Source organism: Phlebotomus argentipes, unplaced genomic scaffold (assembly GCF_947086385.1).
Source record: "Phlebotomus argentipes unplaced genomic scaffold, Phlebotomus argentipes genome assembly contig_5, whole genome shotgun sequence".
NCBI classification, from domain to species: Eukaryota; Metazoa; Arthropoda; class Insecta; order Diptera; family Psychodidae; genus Phlebotomus; species Phlebotomus argentipes.
The window spans coordinates 11,031,438-11,052,378 of record NW_026776165.1 but is presented as its reverse complement, the minus strand read 5'-3'; the positions used below and the strand labels follow the sequence as shown (position 1 = coordinate 11,052,378).

The 20,941-nt window shown below is 43.9% G+C and overlaps 4 protein-coding genes across 4 annotated transcripts; 1 reads left to right on the top strand and 3 right to left on the bottom strand.

The window, feature by feature from the left end:
- Nucleotides 1-155: 155 nt before the first annotated feature.
- On the top strand, nt 156-9,094 carry LOC132255647 (oxidative stress-induced growth inhibitor 1-like). Its single transcript, XM_059751750.1, has 6 exons — nt 156-477; nt 4,282-4,430; nt 6,214-6,503; nt 6,780-7,279; nt 7,340-7,818; nt 7,956-9,094. Exons 2-6 carry the CDS (start codon nt 4,364-4,366, stop codon nt 8,471-8,473), a joined length of 1,854 nt encoding a protein of 617 aa, XP_059607733.1. The 5' UTR covers nt 156-477; nt 4,282-4,363; the 3' UTR covers nt 8,474-9,094.
- Nucleotides 9,095-9,200: 106 nt separating this feature from the next.
- LOC132256003 (glucoside xylosyltransferase 2-like) lies at nt 9,201-10,339 on the bottom strand. The gene is made up of 3 exons (XM_059752181.1): nt 10,321-10,339; nt 9,946-10,277; nt 9,201-9,881 (listed from the first exon to the last, which is right to left on the bottom strand). The coding sequence occupies exons 1-3, from the start codon at nt 10,337-10,339 to the stop codon at nt 9,201-9,203; spliced, it is 1,032 nt and encodes a 343-aa protein (XP_059608164.1).
- Nucleotides 10,340-10,965: 626 nt separating this feature from the next.
- Nucleotides 10,966-14,862, bottom strand: LOC132256002 (glucoside xylosyltransferase 2-like). The gene is made up of 3 exons (XM_059752180.1): nt 14,835-14,862; nt 11,711-12,051; nt 10,966-11,646 (listed from the first exon to the last, which is right to left on the bottom strand). The coding sequence occupies exons 1-3, from the start codon at nt 14,860-14,862 to the stop codon at nt 10,966-10,968; spliced, it is 1,050 nt and encodes a 349-aa protein (XP_059608163.1).
- A 337-nt stretch (nt 14,863-15,199) lies between these two features.
- On the bottom strand, nt 15,200-17,921 carry LOC132256001 (uncharacterized). Its single transcript, XM_059752179.1, has 4 exons — nt 17,749-17,921; nt 16,420-16,565; nt 15,890-16,326; nt 15,200-15,511 (listed from the first exon to the last, which is right to left on the bottom strand). The coding sequence occupies exons 1-4, from the start codon at nt 17,919-17,921 to the stop codon at nt 15,200-15,202; spliced, it is 1,068 nt and encodes a 355-aa protein (XP_059608162.1).
- Between the last annotated feature and the right edge of the window lie 3,020 nt (nt 17,922-20,941).

The following is a 20,941-nucleotide window of genomic DNA, read 5'->3' as shown; positions in this document are numbered from 1 at the left end:
AAGGAGCAAATCAATGGAAAACAAGGAAATCGTGGTAGTACATTCGAATGCAGGAGTTGGACAATTAGAGAAGAAGTTCCTTTGCTGGTGAAGAGAGAATTGGCAGCGTATTTCTGTTGGGAAAACGCGCTTCTGCGCTTAGGTTCGCTTCCACTGACCGTTCATTGATGTGTTGCAGTGTGTTAGTGGATTTGCTCGTGGATTGCCAGTATTTCTCGGATGCTCGGGTCGCTTGTGTCATCAGTCAATCGGCAGTATTGGAAGCAAGTGGTCGTGATTTCACAATTCGGTGTGTTCTGTTCATGTCAAGTCACTGAGAACAAGGCAGAGTTTCTTCAGGCATAAAAATACACCGGGAAAGAATAAATCAAATCCCGGTCGCATTTGTGATTCCCCGGCTTCGCCGCCCGTTCATCTCTTTGGATATTATTTTTAAAATACTCGCTGGGCATTCTTCTGTGCGATTGCAAAAGTTGGGTAAGTCGAGCAATTTTAGACACATGGAATAAATCAATTTTGCGATGTTTCCGGGAGTGCTGGGAAAAGCGGGGAATTTGCGGTGGTGTGCAAGTGAGTGGGAAGGATAAAACCACCCCCATTTTGGACCTTCATAGGGTAATCAATAAAGTCTACAGTCTGCAAAATGCTTGATTACATGCAGTTGACACAGTTTTGCGGGTTTTGCCGGGGAAAAAACCATTCCCAGAAATGTGTCACTTTCTAAAGATGACGCCAACTGGAGTGCATTCGGTGAATTTTACGGAGATGAGGCACATTATTTCCAGCGCCTCGACTGAGGTTATGTCCGCCCACGAGGGTTGTTTCCACCCCTGTTGGGTGACAGGCAGTAGGCGAACGCCCGATTCCACTTGAGTGGCGTGACATGCAGAAAATCGATGCAATCAACGCCTATTTAATTTAATTGCATAATTCACCTATGCAAGCTGCTTGGCATCTCCCGAGAAAACTACACTCGGCCCAACCAGACTGCGGCAATCGACGCGTGTAAATATTTAGTTAAAAGAACATTCTTTCCGGGATGGTGAAATTCTCCGCCAAAAAGCCATTTCGATCATAAAGATCCATTCAATCGCTCATGTTTATAAACTGGGAGGGGACAGAAAGAGGGAAAAAAGCGCTCAAGATTGAATGAAGAAATATTTATCTTTTTTTGCTCGCCGCAACACTCAGTTACAATTCAAGGCCAGCGAGTTCAATAGAATATAATTAAATTCAGCTGTTTTACATAACGCTCATCTTTCCTGATTTATTTTACATACTCAGTTTAATTTATTTGCGTATACAATTCACACCCAATTGAAATTTTTACATCATTCTAATGGTTTTAATTGGGATCTGGGTTGAGTTAACCCATTAGTGTGAGTGGAAGGCTCAATCTACTCAAATAATTGCTGCAAAAATTATGTCAATGAAATCTTAATCGCTGTTCTTTGCAAAAAAAAATTACTCTGAAAAGGATCCAATTATCGGAAAGCGTGGAAAAAATAGATTTGTCGCTAGCCTTGAACTTACATCTGAATGTATTTATCTTTTCCCACCCAACATAACCTCCAAATTCGTGTACTAAAGTGTAATTTGCGTGTTAGTTCTTATCACATACGTCGCTTTGCGTTTATAAATACTCAATAAAGCAATTCATTTGTATATTTCTGTCGTCTCACATCAATTTCACCTGCTTATTTACTCATTTCCCCGAAAACACTCTGTACTAAATTGCGTTTTCTGTGTGCAATTGCATAAATTGTCTAGCGTGTCATCCCACTTGTAATTGCACGGATTAATTCTCGGTTGATTTCCTTTATTTATAGATGAATCATTTTGTTTGTTTAGAGAAATCTGTGTGCACATGTTAGTACTATTTATAATTCGGGGGTTTTGCGGGGTGGGAAACAAGAGCAAAGATCTCTAAATTGTTTCTCACATATCGGGTTCTGAGGCGTGTGAAAATGAGAACAGGAAGTCTTGAGATGGCTTCCTTAATTGTGTGACGTTCACAGGATGAGCTTTTCAAGTGGAGAAGTCAAAATGATATTTATTAATAATGGCTGGCAAGCTTAATTGGCGAATTTAGCTGCAGCCAAAATTCAAGGGGAGTTTTGATGATTAATCATGCGAGAGGCATTGCAGCTAATTTGAGGGACTTCAACCAGGCACAGGGACGCATCGAAAGGTGGGCCAAATGTGTCTGGTTGAATTAAGAAAGAGGCCTTTCTTCGCACCTCATTTTCCGAAGCGATTTTTCTCACTCGATATTTCATAAAATGTTTCACAACATCTGACACACAGAAATGATTAAGCGCAGATCAGAGGATGACCGATAAATTTTTCACTTTGGAGACTGTGAGAAAATTTTTTCCGTTCTAAAGAGGCCACAAAAGCACACTCACTAAATAAATCTCTCGTGACAAACCTTTTAATTGTCGCACGAGCGGGAAAAGTGCGAAAATGTCCCAAAATAATTTTATTTCAAAAATCATGGCACAGCATCAAGATTCTCTTGTCCGCGGACTTGAAGAAAGAGGCTCTCATTCGGCGTATTTCTCAATATTCATAATGTACATCTCATTATATATTTTTTTCATTGACTTTTGAGCCTTTTTTCGATGGTGCAATTCATTGACCTTCCATTGGAAAATGTATGGCATTAAAATTGCAAAATATCACTATGCGCAATAAACCATATTTAATTAGCAGACTCAACAAATTAATTGGGCGGTGCACAGCAAATTTCAGAGCGGGAAAAAAACGGTCATGTACTCTGGATTTCGAGAAATTTCTCCGCGTGTAAATTTGTCTTATCTGAAGTGATAACAATGCTCAATTGAAATGCTAGTTCATGCCTACCAAAGCGACTGATAAAAGCGCGCATATTGAAATTTTCCATTGAACTTGTTGCGGGCATATCACAATTCCGAGCCACGGGGTTTATCAGTGCGGCAAAGGAGTACAGAGGTTTTCTAAAAATAGAATAATTAAACAGTAGATAGGAAAATTAGGTGGGAAAGATATTCTGAATAGAGTTTTTGCTGGTAATAGCTGAAAATTTTGTAGGCAAAGTCAGTTTAAGAGCAATATAACCCCACTTTTATTGAGCTAATATTTTTATTGTATAAAATACAATAATTATTGTACGAATAATTGTTCATTTTATGATTTTTACATGTTTAATAACTGAAAACCTGCACCTGTGTTTTATTCACCACTGACAAAAATGTACAAAACTGTCTTTTCCTAAGACTTGTCACTCTCTTCCCTCGATGAGAAACCCCTCCCACTATCTGGCTTTCGAGGCTCGTGCAAGTGAAAGGCGGGAAATTGCAGAATTGACACCCATTCAAGCTTTTTTACTTGCATCGGAGCAACAAACGTCATCAAAGTGCTAAATTGTGTGGAATTTCTCGGCAACTTGTCCTTCAATTGCATTGATTACAAATTAATTCATGTATTAGGATTGAGATCTCGTACCTTATTACAAATTCCTGAGTCAGAGTGACTGTTTAAATGCGTAATTACGGTGTGGAGTGAAGATTAGATTCGGGTGGCTCGTTTCTATCAATGGAAGTCGATTGTGATCTTGAAGTGTCTCAGAGGAGGCACTCAGAAAGATTACCAACAACGTGATTAGTGGAGAGAGAGGACAATTAATTCCGGTTGAATAAACAAGCATGAATTATTGATGTGACCAGAGGTATAATTTATGCAGAGGACTTTGAATAAAACCCAGTGATTACGGGAGCTTTTTCGCCTTATCTTGGCTCGCCTCCGACAGACGAAAATATCCATCAAAATGCCAGGCATTGTGAAGGGTGAAATGGTCAAAATTATCATTACAGAACACTTTATTTCTGCCCTGTGTTTTCACTATCATGTTGCCATGGAGAGGCTCTGAAAACCCACTTTAATGTGAGTCACGAGGCGCTTCGGGGGTTGATAAATCAATGGAGACGTACTGAATTCCCACGAAATGTCATATTGACAGTAAATTGTGACAGAGCGCTGTCAAATTTGAAATTTATCACTGCTCAGCCGTTTATTAACCCCTCGCGCGTTCCGAGAGCTTTTCATTCACGTGCCGCCCAATTTATTTAAAAATGTCTCAATGACTTTGAGCTGCGATACAAGTAATAAATATCGTCACTCTTGACTTCCTACTTGGGATTTTGTTGGGCAGGTGTTTGGCCAATAAATTGGGCAAGTCAGAAAATTGCCAAATTAATTTCCTGCCTTAAGCTTTAACCGATGACTTCTTGCCCTTTTCAGACGCACGTGTGCGGAGGCCAACGAATGCCAATTGATCCCCGACACAGCTAAGGGACACACACGCACATCCCACGCCACCACAATGAGAGACCTCAGCACCAAATGCCTCGTGGCCAAGGAGACGATCTACAGAGACGTGGCCGTTATAGGTAAGTTGTACCCAGAAGCCCAGCAATACGATAATGGTCATTTCATGCTTCAACACTGCGAAGGTTCGCCTATTGGCAGCTGAATAGTGTTCAATATAATGAGGATTTTTGTGTTGGGAAGAGACCTTCGGATTTCACGTGAAAAAGTGTTGATTTTGGAGCGGGTTTTGTGTGAAAAATTGCTCGTAATTCAGGGAACAAATAGTAGAGTAAGAAATGAGATTAGAGTTGAAAGAATAATTTGCTAGATAAATATAGAGAGTGGCTATTTAAGAGCCACTCGTATATTAATTAGGTGAATAAGGAAGAGAGCCAGAAGTGTAGGTCAGTTAAATAGTAGTCAAATTGCTCACGATGCAGTTATTGCACGTTTTGTTTACAATTCTTAGAATTACTGGCAAATGTATGGCATAAACATTTGGATAACACGAAATCAGTGAGACAATAAATTAGATTGAGAATTGAATTGCACTCAATATTTGTTTATACGTAAATCCTTTCACACTGTAAAATTGTTTTATGATGGATTTTCCAAATTCATCACTTTCACTTGCATATATATGTGTGTTTTCCCTTCATTTATGCTTCTAATAACCCAATTTTAGTCATCGTGAACTCAAACTTTTAACCTTCTTATCAAATTCTTACGATTGTAGAAGGAAGAACCTTGATTATATGTTACAAAATTGAACAATAATCGTCTTTTCAAGTGTAAACGGGCCTTAATTCCGGTATTCTATTCTAATCTTATCTCTTATCTGTAACTCTGTCAACTCGTGAGTAAGACCTCTTTTTGAGCAAAGCATTGCACAGCATTTTCTACGTAATTCTTTCACGCGCTGCATAAAAATCTAGATCACCTGATAAAGCGTCGGTATCAGCGCTCGTATCAGATCGGTTTTTGCTGATGTTTCTTGGGTAATATGGTTAAAAATAGTCTGTCAAATTAATACTGACTTGAACTTGATATGATCCAATAGCTTTTGGCAGTCTTTGGATTTAGTGTGATTCTTCACAGAGCGTGATTTTTGTCATTCATCATACAATTAAATATCAACGTCAGCGGCCGTGACAGAGCTTCTCAGTCTCACTTGACGCTCCAATCTGTTTTTGGCTTTAGAAGACGCGCCGCAAATCCCATTCATTCACTTCCTTCGCCACGGCGTTTAAACTTAGAACTGTCTCGTGAACTGCCGCCCGTTCAATTGGCTAATCCGCTCACGAATGGGGTAAAAGTGATGCACTGTCAGCCTTTCCAGGGCTTCTTCTCGTGCGCTGGTAAAAGAGAGCGAAAGTTTAATATTTCGCCAGCATTGTGCGCGCTACATTGTGAAGGTGTGTGAGGCTTGCCAAAAAATTTGCGCGTGATTATTTTTAATTCTTCCGCCCGCACGCTTTTTATCTTCAGTTGCTCTCTTGTTATCGTGTGTCTCACTAGCAAATCACTCTGGACGAAAGCCATTCGTCTTCCAATCTTTTAAAACTTCTGCTTTACGATCGACACCCAAACAATTAATCGCGCGTATTTTGTACAGAGCGACAACACTGGCCTCTCAAGTCAGGAAGCACGCATAAATATTTACACTCTCTGGCCAGTGGAATGCCTTTCACACGATCCTGAACTTGAGAAGGAGGGCCATTAAAGCCATTTCTCTGCCAGTGGCACTTTTGCCGATGATTCAGCATCGCACCCACGATGCGAAAATAAATACTCGCCAGCCAGACGAGCGACTTGAGAGGCGCTGATCATTGATGGAGTGCATTTTTGGATGAATTTTTGCAGGAAACGGACCCAGTGGAATCGCTCTGTCGTTCATGCTGTCCGGCCACTGGCCGTACTGGAACGCCGCGGACGTGGAATCGCATCCGGACGAGTTGCTGCGGGCGAGGCTGAACTATGCGGACAACGGGAGGAGTTTGGTGGAACAGGATCTCGCCACACTGGCAGATGGACTCGAGGGCAGGAGCACAAACCCAGTGAGTCTTCTTCTAGACAGCCTGACGCATCCCTGCGCGGATCTCGGCATGGAACTGCCCTCGATGTTGCACTACAGATTTCATCCGGAGAAGAAGGTGAGAAATTTGTGTGTATGTGAAATAGGCTAAAAAAGAAAAGCTCTCTGGGTTTATGAACTCAAAGTTCAGAGACACAGAGTGGAAATTTCATGGTCAACTACCTCAGATTACGATCAATTTGCAATTGACGCTGAAAGATTGGTCGTGTGTGAGTGACTTTGGGCACATTAAGAGGGATTTTTCACGCACTAAAAGCTCTCTTGTCGTTTCGTCTACTTTCGGGGGACTTTTAGCAATAAGAGTTGGAGATTTAAAAGTCTCTTATCTTTGCAGATTGATCATATTGTTATTGGAAAGGGTCGCGCTGGAGGCTCTTGGCACAGGATGGATCCCAACTTGAGGACGCTCTCTCTGTCCGCCTGGATGTCTCTACCAGGGTTGGATTTCAATGTGTGGGAAGCAAAGAATCCACCCAAATCTCCGCTGGAGGCACAGAAGGAGGAGAACGGTGTCTGTCTGCACTGTCAGAAGATCGATGTGGAGAACAATAACTTCGTCGAGGAGTCCAGCCTGTGTCAGCAGTGCACGAAGAGGCGGAAGCCCTCCTCGCCCATCCGGAAGGCTTCAATCAGACAAAATCACTCGAAGGAAGTGGAGACGCGCGCTCTCATCTCCCGAGTGGCCGAATACTATGAGAGTTATGTCAAGGAAATGGATTTGGAGAGGTATTTCATGAACGACGCCACAGTGACCTCAATCGCACCCTTCCGGTGTCCGCCGGCCGGCAGAGAAGCCTGCGGCAAGGCCAAAGACGCCCGATGGATAGTCAGTGGGTAAGACATTTCCTCTCCCAACGCCAATAGCTGTGCACTAACGTTCTTCCCATTTTTCAGTATTCGCAAAAACAAAGCCTTCACCATTCTGTGCCGAAACGTGGTGCTCGCCAATGGATCCTCAGACCTGGCCAATCGTCTGGGCATTCGCGGCGAGCGTCTGTCCATTCCGTGGCTCAAGCACGAACTGCCACATCTCGAGGCGGCTCTCGAGGCCTTCAAGCCATCAGAGCGGCGCTCCTTGAAACCCGTCCTGATAGTTGGCGCGGGACTGAGCGCCGCCGATGCCATAACAATCTGTCGGCAATCCGGAGTGCATGTGATTCACGTGTTCAGGAGCCGGACGGCTGGGCTGGACAAGATGCTGCCCGAGAATGTGTATCCGGAGTACCATGAAGTACACCGTATGATGAAGAGTCCTCACGAGGCGCACAGCTGCTACTCTCCACTGCCCGAGCACACCATCGCCGACGTGGTTTCAATTCCTTCATCCACAGGAGAGGAACGGCGGAGGGTGACGGTGCGTCACATAAAAACAGGTGAGATTATTCGAAAGGGAAAGCAGAAAATCCCCAACATTCACATACGATAATCCATAGTTCTTCAAAAATGTGTGTGTTTTTAAAAGAATATCGAATATTTCCCAATACTTATGCACACATTCGTCCTTTCTTAGGTGAAACGCGTGACTTTGAAGTGTCCTTCTGTGCCATTCTCATCGGCGCGCGCCCCGATCTGCGCTTCCTCGCGCCTCTTAGCAGCGCTGGCGCCCCGGTGGAGGAGCCGACAGAGCCAATTGAAGATTCGCTGTCCTTCTTCGGCCGTCAGCTGGCATGGCTCAAGAATCTCTGCGCCAAGTGTCGCCACATGAACTTCTGCGAGCGCGTGCGTAGGCCGGATTACAAGAAGATATGCGGCCACAACGTGGAGAAGCGTGGCTGCGAGTGTGCGCCGAGGGCCGTGCGGACAGCCGCCGAGGATGTGGTGCTGAGCCTGGGCCTAGGCGAGGACCCACACGCGCCTGTAGACGGGAAAAGTAATCCGATCGCAGTGGACAAATACACAAACCGCGTGCTGCGCGGACCCGCCGGCCTTTTCGCCATGGGGCCGCTGGTGGGCGACAACTTTGTGCGCTTCATCCCGGGCGGTGCGCTTGCCATCACGTCGGCGCTGCAGAATTTGGAGAACGACTGAGATTCGGCGGATTCTGTGGGTGTTTTTCTTGTTGCCGCGCACACGTCCTGAGCGACGCGCGAGGCTTTTTGCGAGCTTTCCTCATGTTTCCGGGACCTCAAGAGGGTCTGCTTTGGAATTTCAAGCGAGAGAGAGAGAGATAGAGAGAAAGTGGGAGACACACTGCAATAAATTGTGAGATGATAAATTCTTATGACTCAGTAGGGGAAGTTCTGGTGCTGCGATGTATTTTTGAGAACACTTCTTACGTATTGTTTTTATTCTATTAATGTATTATTTTAGGATCTTGTGTCTCAATTGGACAATTTTTGGCCTAGCAAAAGGGGTCGAAAAATTCTAGATTTTGTAGGTTGTTTTTTGGAAAATTGGATGCGAAGAATTGATTATTCAATGCCATTAGAATTGCGTTTAGATATTGAAAACCATTTGTATTTCGAACACTATCAAACAGACTGACTGCAATTGTAATTGTGCGTTGTAAGAGTTTTGATCAAAAATTGATGTATATCAACATTTAAATTGTATTTTCACTTGGCCGAAGCGACTTGCCAAAGAAAACCCCCTTCAATCGTTGTTAAATCCTCAGAATAAATGACAAATAAAGTGATTTTTATTAGAGTTCGAATTGGTTTTCAATTTTTGCCAAATTCTTTGAAGCTTTAGCGGTGCTGAGAATAATCTGCAGTTTGCAGTACTTCACTTGCATGTTCTACAATTCTCTACATCTTCACTGTGGCTTGAACATCTGCCTAGCTTTGTAGAGAAACTTATCTGTGATCTTTCCGCAGGTGGTATTGACAATGGAGGTGTTCTTAAACCCTTCAATCAGAGGCAAGAGGAAGTGACTGTAGGGATCCGAGCCAATTTGGTATTTGTCGATGAACAAGTAGAGCTCGCGGAAGGCCGGTACACTCAGTGGATGGTCGAAATGAAAAATCTCTCGATTCCCGTGCACAATCTTCACACCGTTCGGCGCCTTGCATTCGTTTACTGCGTGCGTGGCGTTCATGTATACGCAGTTGTCAGAACGATAATTCCACTCGCACGGGAGCAGGTAGACCTTCTCTGGATGGAAGTGGAAGAGGATGTTCATGAGATCTTGATCCTTCCACATGATTTTCGTGCGATACTCTTTATAGATGGGCTGGATCTTCTTTTCCCACTCAAAGGCGCGCATTCGTGTGAGATTCATGAGCATTATGCCACAATTGACCCCCAAGGGTTCGTAAAAAGGATGCTTGGCGAAGCGATTGTACCAACCAACGCTGCTGTCGTCGTGTTCTGGCGTCACGCCGACGATTTGGCTATCATTGAACTGCCGGAACATCTTCCAAGCATCTGCAACGGGGGCCATGGAGATTGTGTCTGAATCTATGTAGAGAACGGAGTCGATATGGCTGAGAAGACTCTACGGAAAGAGGATAAAACTGTTCAATATAGCCCGGAAATGCTGAGTTCTCTAAAAGACTTACAGGCAGGAATATCCTTTGAGCAGTACAAGGCTTCTGTGGTTGTAATGAATAGATCCACTCCTCGCGATTCATTCCCGGAGTTGTGATTGGGATGAGCTGGTAGCTAAAACTGTCTTTCAGCAACTCTTTCCAGTCATCCAGCTTCGCAGAGAAGTTCTGCATTAAATTATCTTCCGTGATGATTATAAAATTAAGTGGCATTTCTTGAGAGTTGAACAGCAGCACGGATTTCACCATATTCAGCGTCTCACTGAGCCGCCAATCACATGAGACCACGACAATTGTGATCTCCTCCTTCTGGTGACTTCGCAACGAAGGATCTGTGCGCCTCACTAATAAGATCAGTATTACAAGTAAGCACAAAGTGCACATAACCACTCTCCACCCTTTCCATCGTATGATTTTCATCATATCTGCAGACGAACTCGGTAACAAGACGACACAACTGACACAACACAGATTTTACGACACGTTTTATAGAAATTCTACTATCATTTGCCGAAAAATACTCTCTTTGCGTTCGTGGCGGATTGCTAAAATCCAAATAAACGTGTTTCAGTCTAATTAAATATTCTCCTTTGAGTTAATACCAATGAATTTCATACGTCTGATATTATATGTTTAGAGCTTTATCAGACTGGAAGCATTTGAGTCACATGATTTTATGCAATTTATGTGATAAGTTTTTGTTTTTTCTCCCATTTTCTTAATTTTCAATTTTCTAGTTGTGCATTAATACTTTAAATCATATCTCATCTTGCTTTTCCCGCCTTTTCATACCCATGGAATAGAAGGGCTTTACAACATTTAAATTGTATTTTCACTTGGCCGAAGCGACTTGCCAAAGAAAACCCCCTTCAATCGTTGCTAAATCCTCAGAATAAATGACAAATAAGGTGATTTTTATTAAAGTTCGGATTAGTTTTCAATTTTTGCCAAATTCTTTGAAGCTTCAGCGGTGCTGAGAATAATCTGCAGTTTGCAGTACTTCACTTGCATGTTCTACAATTCTTTACATCTTCACTGTGGCTTGAACATCTGCCTAGCTTTGTAGAGAAACTTATCTGTGATCTTTCCGCAGGTGGTATTGACAATGGAGGTGTTCTTAAACCCTTCAATCAGAGGCAAGAGGAAGTGACTGTAGGGATCCGAGCCAATTTGGTATTTGTCGATGAACAAGTAGAGCTCGCGGAAGGCCGGTACACTCAGTGGATGGTCGAAATGAAAAATCTCTCGATTCCCGTGCACAATCTTCACACCGTTCGGCGCCTTGCATTCGTTTACTGCGTGCGTGGCGTTCATGTATACGCAGTTGTCAGAACGATAATTCCACTCGCACGGGAGCAGGTAGACCTTCTCTGGATGGAAGTGGAAGAGGATGTTGATGAGATCTTGATCCTTCCAAATGATTCTCGTGTAATACTTTTTGTAGATAGGCAAAATCTTCTTTTCCCACTCAAAGGCGCGCATTCGTGTGAGATTCATTAGCATCACGCCAGAATTGATGCCCAAGGGTTCGTAGAAAGGATGCTTGGCGAAGCGATTGTACCAACCAACGCTGCTGTCGTCGTGTTCTGGCGTCACGCCGACGATTTGGCTATCATTGAACTGCCGGAACATCTTCCAAGCATCTGCAACGGGGGCCATGGAGATTGTGTCTGAATCTATGTAGAGAACGGAGTCGATATGGCTGAGAAGACTCTACGGAAAGAGGATAAAACTGTTCAATATAGCCCGGAAATGCTGAGTTCTCTAAAAGACTTACAGGCAGGAAAAGCCTCTGAGCAGTACAAGGCTTCTTTGGATTGAATGAATAGATCCACTCCTCGCTATTCATTCCCGGGAATGTGAGTGGCATGAGCTGGTAGTTAAAACTGTCTTTCAGCAACTCTTTCCAGTCATCCAGCTTCGCAGAGAAATTTTGCATCAGACCATCTTCCGTAAAAATGATAAATTTGAGTGGCATTTCTTGAGTGTTGAACAGCAGCACGGATTTCACCATATTCAGCGTCTCACTGAGCCGCCAATCACATGAAATCACGACAATTGTGATCTCCTCCCTCTGGTGATTTCGCAGCTTTCGATGCGAAGGATCTGTGTGCCTCACTAACAAAATCAGTATTACAAGTAAGCACAAAGTGCACATAAACAGTCTCCACCGTGTGATTTTCATCATATCTGCAGACGATCTCGTTAACAAGACGACACAACGGACACCATATAGATTTTACGACACGTTTTACAGAAATTCTACTAACATTTGCTAAAAAATATTCTCTTTGCGTTCGTGGCGGATTGCTGTGAACCCAAAAAACGTGTTTCAGTCTAATTAAATATTCTCCTTTGAGTTAATACACATGAAATTTATATGTCTGATAACATGTTCAGAGCTTTATCAGACTGGAAGCATTTGAGTCACACGTATTTTGTACAAATTCTGTGACAAAGTTTGTGTTTTTTTCTCTCTTTTTCCTAATTCGCAATTTTCTATTTCTGCATTAATGCGTTTAATCATATCTCATCTTGCTTTTCCCGCCTTTTCATGCCCAATATCTGTTCGATGAACTTCAAACTCTTGCATGGTTGAGAGTGTTTTGTAATTAGGTGCCCACGCGACCCACCTTCGAGAGTGCCGAGAGACGCCAGAGTGTGGAAATGGCGCAAAAGGAGGAAGTTCAATGATGAATTGTATTAGAGGCCTTGGCGGAAATTGCTCTGATGCGTGTGTGGCATAAATTATTTGGAATTACAGCTCTCAGTGCTCAGTTCTTGGCTTTCTCGATGCTCACCAGACAATTATTCACTTAAGCGCTTGTCTTGGGGAACTATGAAAAATGAATTACTCAATATTGAGTGAAATATCCTTAAATTTCCTCCCAAAATATAAAACGCGCCATCAACAGATGTTGTTTTCAATTACACTTTCATAATCTCTCTTCATGGACAAAAACACACACACACACTGTTTTGGCTTTCAATGAGCATTAACGCCCAACTTTCACAGTCACTAATCCCTGGCCAAAAGAGAGCATTCAGGGAGTAAATATTAAGTGAATAAGATCAGAAATTAAGACAACATTGATTAATTCCCAAACCACTTCATTCAGACGATCTTCACGTAATTTCTTCTCATGTTTATGCTAATTTTGCCTCTGTTTTTTTCTCCTTCTCAGTCATCTTTTCCCAAAGCCACAATGCGTGAGTAATGCTTGGACTTGAGGTCTCCAGAAGCGCGCCCACTCTTGCTGCAATTCGCGATCGTGGCGCGGAGAAAGATCGGCGAGTGATGTCATTCGGCGGTGATCTTTTTTGGCGGCCAGCAATCTGACACGAAAATGGGCCAAATGGAGCGATTAGGCGTCCAAAAAGTCCCCAAATTGATCATCAAAGCGTCGGCGAGGAGGAAAATTTACTGTCTCTCCGCAGAAACATTCTAAACATCATTACCGTCTAACAGCAAATCATTAGGCTTCGCCGCAAGATTACACCTTCTCCTGGCCATTTGACGGCTTTTGCCGTCTATTGAGCAATCGCTGAAACCTTCAAATGCAAGCACGAGCAAAAAAAAATGATGGCGAAAAGGGACAACTTTCAGTGCTGATCACGATTCTTTTTTTTTCGGGGAGTTGAAGTGTGTCTTTTAGCGGCTTTTTATGGGCAAGACAACATTACAAGAGTGGCTTTTGTAATTCATTTGTATGAAAATTTCACTAAAGATCTCAACTTGCAATTTCCAAGAAATTCAACCCAGAGAAGATCATGGTTTTCTGCGATAATCGTGAGCGATCCATTGAATCTGCGACAGCGTGAATTTGTAGGCGATCTCAAAATCCACTTGGTCTTATATAGAAATATTGCTCACCAGAATTGTCACTTTTCAATGCCTAATTTCGAGATCAACAAAATTTAATTTAAAATTAGATTTTGTGTCAATCTCACTAATTCATGCAACAAATGTGATTCCCAAAATGCTGGAAATACAACAAAAATCAAAATGTGGACTTCAGCATCACTACAGAAATTAACTTGAACTAATTATGTTCAGAGAAACGATGCATTTTCACAATATCTTCCCAAAAATCAAAATAATCTGAAGTGTGAAAATCACAGCGCAATTGCAGAGAGTCGAAATTACTCTGAAAACCAACAAGTTTTTGACCATTCCATCAATGTGGCAATGAATTTGAGGCTGTTTTTTTCTAGCTTAATCGATCGTATGGAGCTTATTAAATATGCATTTTCTCGTGTTCTTCAACCTCAAAATGTTCCCACCTTTTGCAGACGCAAAACTGAGGTGATCGAATGATAGTGGGATCATTCAACTGGACGCGATTAACTATAGCAAATATATTTTCATAATGTAGATCTTTGTGCAAAAAAAGCGGTTCTGGCGAAGAACAATCTTTTGGCGATCGCCATCTCAATAACTCCTTTCCGGCGAGTGTGGAGGTGATGTTATGGACATGATCTCGCGATCTCTGGACCGTAGAACAGAGCATGAGGGCAGCAATTAAAGTGCTAAACGCGTGAGAGATCAGCAGACGCGTCTATAGATGGAAAAGAGTCTTCGCGAATTGTGCGATCGTGTGACTCCACTCGATCAATTGATCAATTTGTGGGCGCGCGATGCTGGCAAAGTGGTTGGCGACACTCCATATTGTGGGCGTTCTTGCCGACTCACTATCGCAATGATGATTTATTTTTCCTCGTGCGGATTTTCTCTCGCACGGAAAAATGATATGAGATCATTGATCGGGTGTTTAGCGATCTTCCTGGTTTTATTGTGAAGGAACTGTGACAATGTTTTATGAGCTGTGCGGATTATGCTGTGACAATTTCCTGTCGATTTGCATTATACGGCAAAGCATCGCAAGATTCGGTTGACTGACCCAAAACAATCATTTGCAATTCCAACATTTGGCCAATCTCCACAGTCTTACCTCAATTCTCTCTGCTACAGATTTCTCCAAGCGTCTTCGGCGATGATACTTATCAAAAACTTGTGCAGATATTTTGTGCTGCATGGAGATTAAGTGGGTCAAATAGAATTGGCCAATTATTTCATTATAAACTCCCCAACACATCTCCGAGTCTCTTTCATATCCACACATGTGCTTCAAATTCTTCTGCTAATTATTCAATTAAACTATTTTAAATGTGAAGTCAAACATGAAATTTTATATGCACTCATAAAAAAGAATCACACCACATTAACTTGCATATAGTTTCTCTCCAAGGACTGGTGCAAACTGCACTATGGCTTTTTGGTTGTCTCCACGAAGAAGTCGATGTCCATCTCCGTCTGTTCGTACTCCGAGGCCAGCATCGGAAAGAAGTCCAAGGCGTTCATCTCCGTCGCGTTGCTGGTGTACGGGTACTCCTTTGACGTCAGAGCGAACAGCTCACCCTGCACTTGCCACTTCCGCGGCTCGGTGTAGCCCATCTTGAAGCCCTCGGGCCAGTTGGCGGCCAACTTCCGGGCCATGCAGCCCATGGGCTTCGGCACGGCCAGGAAGTCATTGCTGAAGGCGCTGAGGTAGAAGTACGGACACAGTCCGTGAGATCCCTGCAGATTCATTGCATTGAGATATAAATTGTCTGTGCGTTCAAGGAGGCGGAGCATTCGAATGGGCGTGGCTCTCCTGGATTTCAATAGCCCAAAGTCTTACTAATTGAAAGCTAAAATTTTGTCATAATATGCGGGACTTGAGGCATTTCTATGTTCAAGATCATGATCTAATTAAACATCAGTTTTCTTGCATAACTTCTATAAATGTTGCTTATTAAAAGAGATGTAGTAATATTATTGCAAAAATAGTTATTTCCGATATATGTAAAAAAAATGGAGATAATTGCAGTAATTTATGCGCATAACGACACTAATGATAATTGATTGCACATCATGATTTCTATATTGCAAATATTGCAGCAAATGCGAGCTCACCTTCGGTGGATCCGCCGCTGCAGTCTGGAACCACCCGCAGGTGCCCATCTTCCAGTTCTGATGGCAGGTCGTCGTGTGTCTGGAGCCCTTGTCGCGGCTCGTGTGGATGCACTGCACATTCCGAGCCGCCGATCTGTGGTCCACATGCGCCCGCCTGAAGTCAAAGGCCGGTCCTGCGATATCACAGATATCAATAGCCTCCAGCCGGCGCACTCCCACGCGCTTGGATGCCTCCACGGCCACGTGGCCGCCATAACTGAAGCCGAAGATGAAGCCTCGGCCTAGATCGAAGCCCATGGATTCCATGAGACGCAGCTTCCCCGCCAGCACCTCGGTGATGGGATCGAACTGGCGGAAGAGGCGCAGATAGCGATCGGCGCTAGCATAGGCGCCGTAGTCCATGCAGATGATGCAGCCGCCTCGGAAGACAGTGAGGTCTGCAAAAGGAGATGGTGAGCTATTTCTGGGCCGCGGGGGAAATTCCGTCTGATGCTATTTTCACTTGGGCCCTCTCTCTCTATTGATCTTACTTGATACCATCTGCGGCATCCACTCTGAATCGCAGTTCTCCTTCCATCCGTGGACTATAATGGCGAATTTATCCGCCGGATTGCAGATGCTGAGGCCGCTGGACTCCTCCATCAGCAGATTGTCGATGGAGATGAGCTCGCCGTTGCTGGAAAAGAGAATTGGCTCTCATGATGCGTGCTTCCCAGCCCAGCATTGGTAATTGTGGCGATGAGAAAGTTGCGCAACGCGCGAGATCGCGCTTGAGGAAAATAAAAGTGAAAAGGCCGGAGAAAAAGGCGTTCAAGGTTAATAGTTATGCACTATGCTCGCCTATCCGGCATCACGCAGAGCGGCTTTTCTTGCATGGGAAAACTATGTGCTTTTGTCGTCGAGCCGTCGACTGGAAAATCTGCACATTACGCATTTTTAATTATAATCTCTGGTCGCCAAATCATTTAAAGCCACTTGACATTTGAATGAAATGTCCGCTTTGCGGGGCAAATTAAAAAAAATCTTGCGAGTCTTGCGCATGCTACAATGCATGATAAAGGTAATAAACACCAATCGATGGAGCCCGAAGGAAGACATTATAAAATAAGATCACCGGCAATTTCGAGAGTTTAACAACCTCCAAAACTAGGTGAATTGCTCGCGAGGCGTGATTATATCAGCACTGAGAAGAAACACAGCCGAAAATTGTTGATAGAAATCAGTTCAATTTCAATACCGGTGTCGCTTTAAGTTAGGAAATGCACGAGCGCAACTCTTCGCATAACGCAATCCCAGTTGCAAGTGCAGTTCGCAACGCCAAAAGTCGGAAAAGAGCGGCAATACATATGCACTTGCTACATTTAATTGCTATATTAAATTATTATAGACAATATATATATTCAATATACCTATATTGAATGGGAAAATAGTTGAGCGAATTGAGGTCAGGTAGAAAAATATATTCAAATTCATGAGGGCAATCAAGTGCGCGATTTAAGAGCAAAGTGGCGCTTATATTAAAAGAGTGCATGAAAAGAGAGAAACTTCTTTAAGAAAAACTTTATCTTATTTTATTACTTCATTTCTAAAACAGCATGAAACCATAAAAAGATCGAAAGTGATCACTTTTAAAAACATTTCAAGTCACTTCAAGATTTAGAATCAAGAATATCGATTGAAATCTCATCAACAAATATCACTTTCATTTTCAAACTAACGTACCTCTTTTCAACCACTTAATCGCCCCTCAAAACCAATAGCCTATCAATTAGAGGCACAACTAATCACTGTGTTTTCACAATGGTTCATTTACTGAATCACTGGGTTTTGTACTGACTTTGACGCGACGCACTCATTACCTATCGTAGTACTTGAAGTGGATGTTCTTGGCGTACTCCGTGGTGGTCCTGCGGTAGTCCATGACGCTGGAGAAGGGTGACGGCAGGAGAAACTGCCGCTGGCGATTCCTCCTGGCGTCGGATTGCGTCACAAGAGCGATGAGCACTACACTCGCGATCAGCCATCTGAGCATGGTTGAGGCCCTCCACGAAGGTCCGGATCAGATTGAGCGCCCGTCCTGGTGCTGGTCGGATTATATTCTGCGTGCGACTATGGCGGACTGACCATCGCGAGTGAGCTGGGAAGGTGTTTGCCAAATGCTGGAAAATTGCCCGCGGCGCGGAAAAATGCAGGTGAATTGCGAGACAAGGTGTGTTAGATGGGGGAAAATGCCAGGTGGAAGTTCACTGATCGCGTGCCCGGCAGCTTTGAGCAATTTATACTGAATTTCACCTCTTTCAGTGCCTCCAATCCCACCCCACAGCCATCGATGGCTATTAGTTTTTTCGGGGACACTCCGCGAGGTCCATTGATCATCTTTTCGGCAGTTGAGATAATGAAAGCCATTGAAGAGATGGACTGAAAATGCTCAAAAGGTCTTTGGCATATGCGTTAAAAATTCATTTTCTGAGTGGAGTAGTGAGTCGCAGAGAGACGGCGGCGGTATTTGAATTTTTCTAATGAATACCCAAGGAAAATGCTCCACATCGCGACAGTGCAAGTATTCAAATCGTCTTAAGAGAGATCTGAAAAAAAAATTTGGGTGGAAATTGTGCAGAAAAAGTGCGAGGAAGCTCTTTAGGCGCATGACTCTCGAATTATTCATTGATTTAGCACAAATTCACGTATTAGATAACATTGGAAGATGTCTCCGTAAAATACCCCTTACATAATGGTCGGCAATTCATCGAGTGCGCAGCCAAGATGTGAGTCGAAAAGCGGATCAGACCGAAATGAATTCCAGCACTCTCAGCTTCGCTCCAGCCTCTCGAGTGACTTTCTCAGTTGAGCAATACGCGCGTGGCCGTATTTTCAGATTTTCCTCTCGTCTCGGCGATTTGTTTTGAGAGCGCCAAGTCTTAGAGGCCACCGAGCCGGTTGGCGTGCAGATTGCGAAAAGCCCGTCCGAGGAAAAGCTCGCGCCTATTAAATAACATTATATGCTTGCCCAATTCTCACTATCTTGGTAGACGCGAGAAAACCTGAGCTTTCCTTCTATTTCTATATGCATTTTCTGCCACAAAATTGGGCCATAGAATGCAAGAGGAGAAACCATTCTATTACCAAATGTTCTTGCGCTGCAGGAAAAAAATATATTTGTAATATTAAATGCGGCACATAAAGGCAATCAAGCAATAAATAGGCTTTATTTAAATCTCTCTCCATGTCTTACATTCTGTCCCAATTACTGGACACTTCTTGGAAGCTACTGGAAACGTCGAGGGAGTTGTTATACTGACTCAAAAGGTCGTCTAGAAGACTTCCTGTCCGTGGGACAATTGTGTAGGGATAGAGCTTGGTTGTCTTAGCGAATAATTCCCCGCGGACGAGCCTAGAAAGAGATTTAATTAAACTCCAAGTTCACTGGATCGCTATCATCGTTATTACAGTGCTGGCAGTGAAGAAATACATAATTGCCTAGGGAAAAGAGAGGCTCATTCGCACTGTTGGCAGGTGTAAATAGTTATAATCCAAGATCAGGTCTCTTATTTCAAAATTTACATAGATCAGAAGGATCAGAATGAATCAGAATCTTGTAGGCCATTATTATAATCAGAAAAAATGTCTTTTTTATACAGTGAAATTCAAGTTAGAGAATAGAAATTGTAGAAAACTTAAATATTGAGCTACAATTTTAAGCTAAAGAAGACTATAAATTAAAGTGTACGGAATTACCCCGCATTTTCCTATACAATTTCAGTGAAATCGTTAAGAGAAGCGACTCACCCTTTCCTGTTTTCGGTGTAGCCCATCTTGTAGCCGACTGGATAGTTGGCCAGGATTCCCGGAGGCTTCGTGGCGCAAGCTGATGGCCTGGGAATGGCCAGGAAGTCATGCTGAAAGGCGATGTTGTAGAAATAAGGACAGAGTCCGTGGGAACCGAACGGAGGCCTTCCAGCCGCGTCCTGCGTTAAACCACAGTTGCCCATCTTCCAGTCCTGGTGGCAGGTGCTGTATTTGATGCCCTTGTCCTTGCTCGTGTGAATGCACTGCACATTCTCGGCAGCCAGAGAGTGGTTAGGCGGCGTCTTGGTGTCAAATCCAGGCCCAGCCATGTCGCAGACTGAAAAAGTGCCAGAATTAGGAGTTTGAGGATGGAAAGGATATCTTCAACTCACTGTCGATCTCCTTAATCTTGCCCGGTCCGATTCGCCTGCCAGCCTCCGCCACTAGCTGGCCTCCGTAGCTGAAACCAAAGAGGAAGCCAACGGCCGGCGGCAGGCCCACGAGCTCCAGATCGCACAGCTTCCGCGCAAGGACATCGGCGAGGGCGTCGAAGTGCTTGACGAGGCGGAAGTAGGAGTCGCCGCTGTAGATGCTGTAGTCCATGCACATGATAGTCCCGCCGCGATGGAAGATCAGATTCCTGATCAGCTCAAAAACCCAGTCCTGCTCGCAGTTTTCCCGCCATCCGGGCACGATGATGGCGAACTTCTGGTTCCTGTGCAGATCCCTGAGCAGCAGGCGCGACTCCGCGCTCTGGATGGTGGAGATACGATACAGGACGCCTTGGCTGTCGTAGTACTTGAAGAAGACGCTGGCGCCGTACTCGGACTGGCGCAGCGCATGATTCGGGACACAGTGACTCACATTGGCCGCCACGGAGCCAGCGAAGATGACCAAAACTGACCACAAGAACATGTCGCGTCGCTTAGCTGAGCGCTTCTGTGGCCAAAATCGACCAACTTTTTTTCTGCACCGTTCTTTTGCCAACATTTTACCAAAAAATCCCACCTCGTGACCTCAAATCCCGAAGCCAGAGTGAGAGAGACCGCGAAGATTCCGCGCCCAGATCAAGTTTAAGGTCACCATGCAGGTCTATCTTTATGCAGGCCTCATGCACGGCTCGATATTAATCTAAATTTAATCACTCCCATCGATGAGGCTCCCCAAATGCGAACGAGAAGAAATTAGATGGGTTTGTTGAACTGGCAAGCAGTGGCGTAGCGATCATCGCGCACCCTCTTCAGCTCGATTGTCCGCAGCTCATCT